General features: G+C 47.2%; 1 protein-coding gene across 1 annotated transcript; it reads right to left on the bottom strand.

Annotated features, from left to right (window-relative positions):
* Positions 1–1030: 1030 nt before the first annotated feature.
* GbpA lies at positions 1031–8363 on the bottom strand (the record flags this gene model as incomplete). Its single annotated transcript, XM_057130813.1, has 6 exons — positions 1031–2358; positions 2425–3195; positions 3247–4910; positions 5004–5340; positions 5398–6831; positions 6893–8363. The coding sequence occupies 6 exons, from the start codon at positions 8361–8363 to the stop codon at positions 1031–1033; spliced, it is 7005 nt and encodes a 2334-aa protein (XP_056981544.1).
* Between the last annotated feature and the right edge of the window lie 821 nt (positions 8364–9184).

Below are 9184 nucleotides of genomic sequence, written 5' to 3'. Positions count from 1 at the left end.
TCTGATTTACCTACCTTCGGTCTTAATCTCACTTTGTTTCTATCATTTCTTTAAATGATCCCTACCCTAGTAGCCTAAAATTGACTAGGCCTCAAGTTCGTTCTCAAAAAGTGGGACATTACACATGTACATGCAAGAACATATATAGTTACTGTACTTTGTATATCGCAAAAGCGAGAACTTAGGGTAAGTGAAAACATCCATCCGTTTATCCATCCGCTGTACATAGTATACACATGACCCCTAGCTTAGGATGCAGTACGGCCACATTTTGCTAGCCAACAGCCAGTAAGAAGTCTTCACGAGACTCGACTTGTACCATGCTTCGGTACACTAGAGCCATTACTTTGTAAACCACCAAGCTCAGGATTTACCGAGGCGCAGCATAGTAGTTCTATTGGTGCTCATACATTTATTGGTGGGTTCCAGAGCAACTGGTAAAGTCCAGACGACCTGTGTCTGATGGATCACGAAATGATAATTTTAAGGCTGAGGCTAGTTACCCTATTATTAGAAATTTAGAGGCAGATTTATGCCGAGAAAAAGTGAAATCCTTATTACTGAGAACGTTTTCAAGGGTGACAAAATTACAAAAAAAGTAGAAAACGAACTTCGTGGTCAAGGTCAATCAAGCCAGCTTGAAAGCTCAGATTAAGGTGGAAACGAGCGAGAATCTAGCCATGAGAGGTCTTGATGATGCTGACATGCGCTATTAGGAAGCAAGTCACTCATTTTGATTTAGAGGTGCTGTATCTTATCAATATGCATAGAGCACTACGCTGTATTTTTTAAACCGAGACCGATGTCATTGTTCTTTCACCGCGACATCATTGGCCACTTTAATCTGCGAGAAGGTTTAAGATAAGATCCTGGACTAGGCTCTCACGCGACGTCAGATTCTGCAGGGCAATTTATAAGACACGCAAATGAAATGATTGTGCCATGTCCACTCCTGCTTGGGGTCTATTTTTTCGATGTCCAAATGCCAGAGCAACGTGGCAGCAAGCGTCGATACTTCACCGCTTGAGGATCACTGAAGTTGAGCATCGGAAACATAATGGCTGCCACCAGCGCATCGATACCCTGCATTTTGTTTGATCCATCGATATCCCACAGGACAAACGCCCATTGCCTTGAGCTTCTCCTGGCTAGCCTGATCCTTGCGACGAGCGTCAGCCAAAGCTTCACGCTGCTTTTCTAGCTCTCTGGCAATCTCCTCCTTTCTCCTTCGTTCCAATTCATGCAGTAATCGAGCTTTCTCATGATGTCTTCTTAAAGCCTCATCCGCATTTGCTTTTTCAGCTTCTTTTGCCGCTTGTTCCTCTTCTTCTTTGAGTTTCAGGACTTTATTATTCAGCTCTTCAATCTCTTTTATCACACGCAAATTCTCAATTTCCCTGGCGTCTGCTGCCGCTTTGTCTTTTTTTAGTTGATCCCAGACTTCATTTGAGACATTAGGGTCACGATCAGAGGTAGTGGGTTGCTGTTGTGTCTCTGGTTTCATGGCCGTATTTGGATTGACGTCTGCTGTCAGGCCCGCCTGAGGAGAAGCTTTGGTATCGACTTTAGTCACAGGTTGATCCATGGGTCTCGATTGTAAGGACAGCTTCGGCTCTCCCTGATGGATTCCAATTGAGGGGCGCTGCACCGAACAGTTTTCACGCTTGGAACGCTCTTGAATCATATTGTCAAGTTCTTCAATCACTACTTGTTTGCTCAATAGCAACTTCTTTCCATTGCAGGCCTTGAATGACTTTAGAGTCCTCCCAAAAATGGTCTGTTGCAAAGTCTCAACATCTCGTGCATTGGCCCATTTTGCTGTTTGTGAAAGCACATCGACGCGCTGGGAAATCTCCATCGTAAATTGAGAGTCCGGTATTTGCAGGCAAGTAATGTCGAATTCAACCTGTGCTTTCTCAAAAATATCGTCTCTTTCTTTCGATAGTAGTGCGTCCAACAACTGGATGCACTCCCTCGGTGAAAGAGGTTCAAACTGAATACACTCAGGGAAGCGGCTGGTTAGACCAGTGTTCATTGACATGAGTCGGTTTATATCGGCATCATAGCCAGCCAGAATTATGATCAACCTTTTGGCAAATTTGGGCTTCGTGATACAGTCCACGAGTTCGTCCATGGCCTCTTGAGCAAAATGCCCTTCTGTAAGACGATATGCTTCGTCTATAAAGAGAATTTTTCCAAGAGCGCTCTCCAGTAGCTTTTGAGTCTTTGGGCCGGTGTGCCCGATGTACTGACCAACCAAGTCCGTTGCTGATACGTCGACCACCTCGTCCGAAGCCAACAGACCCATATCGTAATATACTCGCCCCATCTTTCTGGCTGTAGTTGTTTTACCAGTTCCTATTCATTACAATGTTAAAACTGTAATATCAATAGGCTACCAAGCTTTAGGAGGAGTTGACGTACCTGGAGGTCCTCGAAAGACGAAGTTGAAAGGCAATCTCCCCCTAGGGTCCATATTCAGCTGCCTGAGACTCCTCACCATCTGCTGATACCCTTCTAACTTGGAAACGATGTTTTCACATCCCACAACCCCCTCAAACAATTTTAAAACGCTCGCTTCATCCTTGTCCGCGCGATCAAAGTTCTCATCAAAGTCAGCTGCGTCCAGGACGGCGTCGAAGGCTTGGGTGATGGATCCACCCGAAGAAAGCCTCTTTTGGTGGTGCATCTTTGCTGTGTCGAGCAAAATATCAATCTCGCCGGCATTTCCAAAGTGAGATCGATTTCGAGCTAGTTCTAACATCTCCGAGACCACTCGCCGAGCACGGTCGGTAACACTATACCCCTGTTCTTTAAGTTTAAGATCCAGAATAAGATCCAGCTCTTGCTTGGTGAAATCTTCAAAGACAAATGCCTGGTCCATGGGAAAGCGTCGGCTGAGGCCAGGGTTGACATTTTGGAACATTTGCTGCATGTGGTCTTTGTAACCCAGGAGGAGGACACATCTGTCATCTCCGGGTGTGCTCTGTACCTCAGCCACGATGGTATCAACAACAGCACTTCTGAATTGGTCACTTCTGGCTCCTGTGCCATCCGATGTTCCTCCAGCAAAGAGACCGTAGGCTTCGTCAATGACGAGAACCTTTCCTAATGTAGCAGCGAGAATTCCTTTCGTGTTTTTCTCGGACCCTCCTATGACGCTGTCCACAAAATCAGACGGATTCTTCACGACCACTACACGACTTGTTAATAATATGACACCAATGGTTAAGCTGTCCTGCTCACCTTCACCACAGGATAGAAACCCGATATCAACGAGTATCTGCCCATAGATCTTTGCGATTGACGTTTTTCCGGTTCCGGGATTCCCAAGGAAGACACGATTAAGACTGTACTCTACCAGGGGTTGTTCATCAAGCTCACGTCGATAGTTGAACTGCAGTGTGTTCACAAGAGCTTCGAGTGTCTTTTTCACAGTACCCAGTCCGATCATATCTTGCAGTCTTTGCCATGCTTTGGATGATTTTAGTGCTTGTGATGGGTCGGGGCCAATGATATCCTGCCCATCCAAGAAAAAGTCGTCAACTCGCGAGACACATTGCCGCCTCTGCTGGGCCAGCCGCTCGGACTGTCTCTCAGAAATCTTTGCCATAGCATTCTCAACAGCTCTTGCATTTGCGAAACCCTCACGTCCGCGTCCGCGTCCTATTCGGCTAGCGACAATGCGGCAGTAGAGACCCCCAAGGCCACCGTCAACTTTCATTTGCTTGTTGTATGTCTTTTCAATCCAACTCTGCAAGATTTGCATCAACTCCGTGTCGTCAAAGTCGTCAAATTGCAGCTCATGTGGAAAGCGACTGGGAAGTCCAGGATTGTAACTGAAAAACTTTTCCATCGGTCGCTGATATCCGGCAAGTATGAAGACGATTTTCCCAGTGAGATTCTCAGCCTCAGCAAGAAGGAAGTCGACGACCTGGCTCCCCCCAACGCTACTACCCTGAACGAGTTGGTAGGCTTCGTCGATAAAAATAGCCCCTCCACCATCCTTGAGGAGCTTTTCGATGATTTTCTCACATCCCGAGACACCATCATTCGCCAGTCTGGACCCAGTCGTTTCGATAAATACATGGCCAGGAATGACCCCTACCGCTGCCAAAAATTTGGCATAGAGGCGGGCTACCGTTGTTTTGCCTGTTCCAGGGTTCCCAAGCAGCACAGACCCAAATCGTTCCCGACTCAAATCGACCTTCTGCCGGACTGAAAGGTCGACTTTGGATTGTATGGCTAGAAACTTCTCTTTCACTGACTCTAGCCCGACCATGTCCATCAACGTGTCAATTTCTAGGCTTTGGGAATTGAGATATTTCTTTCGATAATCCCAGTCATTCTTAGCTTTGGAGGACTTTTGAGTCGGCATCGCTTGTCGAGGCGTTGGTGTAGCACTGGGCTCAAGCTTGCAACTTCGAGTTTCCTTCACCTTGTCCTCTCCAGCAGCGCTTCTGGAAGGAATCGAGCTGGCTACTACATCTCTGGCACCCTTGTGCTCGGTTTCAATTTGTGGGATTGTAAGAGGATTCTTCAAATCCTGAATTTCCTGGTAATGTTGTTCAAGAATCCTAGTGCGCTCTGCGTCATCAAGCTCATCGTGTCGCAGACGCCTCAAATGGGATACTTCGTGTTGGGCTTCTGCGAGCTGCTGGGCATAGGTAGCCTGCCGTCTCTGCCGTTCTGCTTCTAGTTTGAGGTCACGCTCACGCTTTCGCTCTTTTATAAGATCTTCTTGAGTGCAGAAGCGACATGAGCCTTTAACCTGGGCACACGGGAGCGATGAAAAATGACCGCGTGGGCATTTCCATTTCACGATTCTTGTGCATGTCATTTTGGAGTGGTCCACAAGCTGATGGCATTTGGACTGGCAATCGTGAAGTCCGCAGTTGAGTTTTACACCACTATCGAGAAGTAAGTATAAGTTAAAATTTTCATTTCGGAGCCGCATCGGGAGCATCTAAGATCCTCGTTGAAGTTCAATTTGAAAGACATACCACGGTGCAGAGCATCCTCCATCTGGGGTCTCACGGTCGAAATCCTCTGGGTTTTGAAGAATTGCGTTCTTTGCAGGGTGATTCTCACATCGCACTGGCAATCCATCGTATAGGTGCCCATTGAGCTTTAGCTGGTCGATAAGTGGCTTCCAAACCCTTTGTCCTTTTCGGCTAGACACGAATGTCTCCGAATTTCCCACCAGTATCAGAACGTTTCGAGCACGAGAAAGTAGAACATTCAGTCGCTCAGGGGCAGCCATGAATCCTATGTCACCGGTTTCGTTGCTTCGAGTAAGTGATGCTATTACAATATCGCTCTCTTCACCTTGATAATTGTCTATTTCAATAGTCAGATCCTTGTTTCTAATGCGAAATTCCCACACACTTTCCTTACCAATAGTCGAAAGCTTCAGCTGACGCTTGGAGTAATTTGCGCCCGCCTGCGATAAGAGCCCTGCTCGCACAAGATCGTAGGAGTCAAGATCGTTCAACACAGGATCATTCTTTTTGCTCAATATCTCCTTCAGAAGTAAGAGCTGGCCAAGATAAGGCGTTAGAACGACAAGCTTATCTGTTCCATACCCTTGCTGGCCAAGATACTTCACAATTTTCAAAACAACTTTCGCCTCGGAAATGTTCTGCTTGGATTGTTTCGATCCTTCATCTCGGCGATCAGATATTTCTGTGAAGTTTGCTTCGAGATTGGAATGGTTGAAGAATATCACCCGGTCTCGTAGACCTCGTGGCTCGGGACGGGACTTGGTTTTCTCATCATCTTCCAATCCAGGATACGTAAGACTTCGGACGAGACTTGATATTTCAGGACACATGCGGTGTTGCTTCAGCAATGTAGTATGTGGATATCCGGCACGTATGAGTCTCTCGAACAAAGATATATTCAGGTCATAGCCGTCTCCTTTTTCAGCACTTAAATTGTAGCTGTTGATCTTCGGTCGAAGCTGCAGATGATCTCCGATCAAGATCAAATGCTTGGTTTCTGGCGATATTGCTGTGAGGACATGAGATTCCAAAATTTCACCTGCTTCTTCAAGAAGTACGATCCCAGGAGACGCATGTTGGAGATCTTCGGAATACATGGCGGCAGCCGTTGTTGTACAGCCAATGATTCGCTTCCCTTTCAGGATGGTCCGGGTCTTCTCACCCAGGAAAGCGCTCAGCCTTTTCTGGCATTTGTCAAATAATGTCATTTTGACAGCCAGAGACGCAGCTTGCTCATCAAGTAAAGCTCGTTTCCAGGATTGGACCTTCTCATTTCGCGCGTGTTGCTGTAGTGCCCATGGGCCGTGACAGTGGTCAGGAATCAAGTCAGAAAAGTGCTTCGGACCTTTTCCTTTCATCCATCGGTCATAAAGATAGCCTTTCTTGGCTGCCTTTCCACGTTTATCCGCCAAAATCATTCCGTGCACGTTCTCGGGGATGGTTAACGCTTCAAAGTATCCGGGCTCCTCAAATTCCAGATAATCCAGGATAGATGCAGCATCGACTGCTAGCTGCTGGTACTCTCTGAAAGATGTCTTCAAGTTGTCGCCTTGTTCCGATCCCTCGCTCTTGAGCTTGTTAATAAGATTCCAGGTGGATTGGGGTCTTTTGAAGGCTGTGCTTTGTTCCTTTAGGCCCAGCGGCATAGTTCTTGGGGTCGACTTGAGGCCCAATCGAACAATGGCCGAGGGATCTATTCCGATGTCCAGCAAGTCTTCCAGAAACTGATCTAAAGCGTGATTGGTGTAGCACATAACCATTATTTTGTCTTGGGTTTGATCATGCAGGATTTTGGAAAGAATGGCACCTATGAATGATTTTCCAGTCCCTGAAGCTCATATCATCAGTCGAAAGAAATAAGGGAAGTCCGAAATTCGAATTCTACATACCTGGAGGCCCTTGAATTAGACTGACTCTCTGCGTCAATCCTGCCAGCAGAGACTCGAGCTGGGATGGATCCAATGTGATGGGTCGGGGGGTTTGGAGGATGTTTTGGATATTGCGCTTGTGCATTTTCTTTAACTCATTGACCACGCCCCAAGGAGTCAGGCTTGATTCCTTCACCGGCTGCTCTTTTTCATAAAGGAAAAGCTCTTCCGTGAGAGGAAAATCGACTCTTTCCTGTAGACATGTCAATATAGGCTCATAAGCAAATATTGGCGTGTCAACCATCAAGAAGTCCACATCGTTGTAAAGTTTGAGGGAAAGGAGAGACTTCTTCAGTGCATCCTCGCCAACAATTCGCAGCATGACTATAGGTGGATCTGACACCAGGGCATCAATATCTCTTTCGATTGAAGCAAAAGCCACGATTTCAGTGTTTCGAATCAAGCATCCAAACCCACGGTGCTTAACGAAGTATGGGGTGTCTTTGAGGAAAGCTTTTCGTTTTTCTTTTGGAAGCTTCCTGAGTTTCTCAAGCCCTGACTCGGCGGTAATGCCTAGGGTGCATGGCCGAAGATACTTTTGATCGCTCGAGCTGCAACAAACACGAGCGAGAGAGAGATTGCATATACGGAAGGCAGGCCGGCGCCCCTTTTTTGTGCCTTTTGCGACTTGGAAATCATCACGGAGCCCCGAGAGCATGTCATCCCGCAAAAGACGAAACTGATTGTCTACATGGCCAGCAATGCGCTGACTGCCGGATAGAAGTGTAATTTCGTGCGCGTTCCGATAAAAGGGTTTTTCGGTACAACCCATCTCATCGGCGGTGGGCAAGATGGCTGTCAAGCGGAAATCATGAAAGTCGTTGTCATGCCGACCGCCGGCTTTGTTTCCTGGGGCGGCTAGAGCAGTTGCAGAGGCCTTCATATCCAGGAGGTAGTTGATCTTATGCGCTTGATTTTTCAAACAAACCAAAGTCGAAGACGAAAGCAAACCGGTATCCACAATGGCCTGGGCATCAGCTCTGATGTCCACGGCGGACGAAGTGGGCAATGACAGTAGCTCTATGGTCAGCCAACAAAGGGCCTGGGTTGCATCGTTATCTAGCTTTCGGGCACAGAATGCTTCCACAAGCGAACTCCAAAGGGTGCGGGGCTCCGAAATAGTAAGGAGAAGTTTTTCGAGAAAAAGGCCGTTACCAATGAGCTTCACCCCCGGATAATTCAAGAACAGGATGAACTTCGCAGTATATCCGTTGATGAAGGCGGGTGTGAGGTTGAACCTCAATCCGATCTGAAGAGCACTGAGGGCGCTTGGGCTCAGGATGAGTTGCTCAACCGTACCGCAGGGATCTTTCTGGTCGAGAATGGCTGCGATGAGCCGCTTGAAGCTACTGAGATCCTGGACCTTCTGCGTTCCATGAAGGACAGCTCTAAAATATCTGGCTAGCCGGTCCGATCTCATACTTTGAGTCATTGTGAGAAAAGTATAAGATGTATGATACCCAGTGTTTGATGGTTGCAAGAAATGAAAGGAACTCCTACTATAAATCAACTGGAAGAGCGGGCAGGGGGGAAAAGCCTTGGGATCGAGCAGAACGGCAGCTGTGGATATTCTCCTCACTCAATTCTGACAACAAAAGAACTGCAACAAGTGAGAAGTCCAAATGCAGGCATCACTATTGCTGTCCAATTGTTGTTTCGTTGGGTCAGCCGGTTCGAAGTGCATGCATGGGTAGCTGCGCCCGTACGCACCCACGGACATAAGTCTAGGTGAACAGTGTGACCAGCCAATCCGGGAAACAAAGAGATGACGTGTTCAAACGACTCGTACCGTTTCTCAGTAAAGTAAGTGTTTGCCAGAAACGCTTGCAAAACTCCCAAAAGTGGCTCAGGTTGTATCTATTCCCACCATTTGCTTCTATTTCAACCACCACCACATCGCCCCAGATCTTTCGTGTTTTGCACGATTTGTGCCTTCATCCATTTTTCATCCATTATCATCCAGATACACATAATGAACCAACGGGGGCGTCCGTATGGGAGAGGTGGGGAGAGATGGAGAGCTCATGGGGGAACTCGAAGGCGTACTGTACTCGCAACTTTACCTCCACCGCTGGGCGAAATTGTTGCAACAGTTCAACCCGAGGACCTTGATGATTCAGCGAGTCAAGGGGATAATAGGGCCCACATTACGAACAGCCAGTATCTGACATCCTACAATTGGATCACTGGGGCAAATCATCATATCGTCGTTCCAGGTGAGGAAACCTACTGAACAGAAAAGTTTTCATGATC

Source organism: Penicillium nucicola (assembly GCF_028828085.1).
Source record: "Penicillium nucicola strain IBT 29836 chromosome Unknown utg000009l, whole genome shotgun sequence".
Lineage (NCBI taxonomy): Eukaryota > Fungi > Ascomycota > Eurotiomycetes > Eurotiales > Aspergillaceae > Penicillium > Penicillium nucicola.
This window is presented reverse-complemented; position numbering and strand designations above follow the sequence as displayed.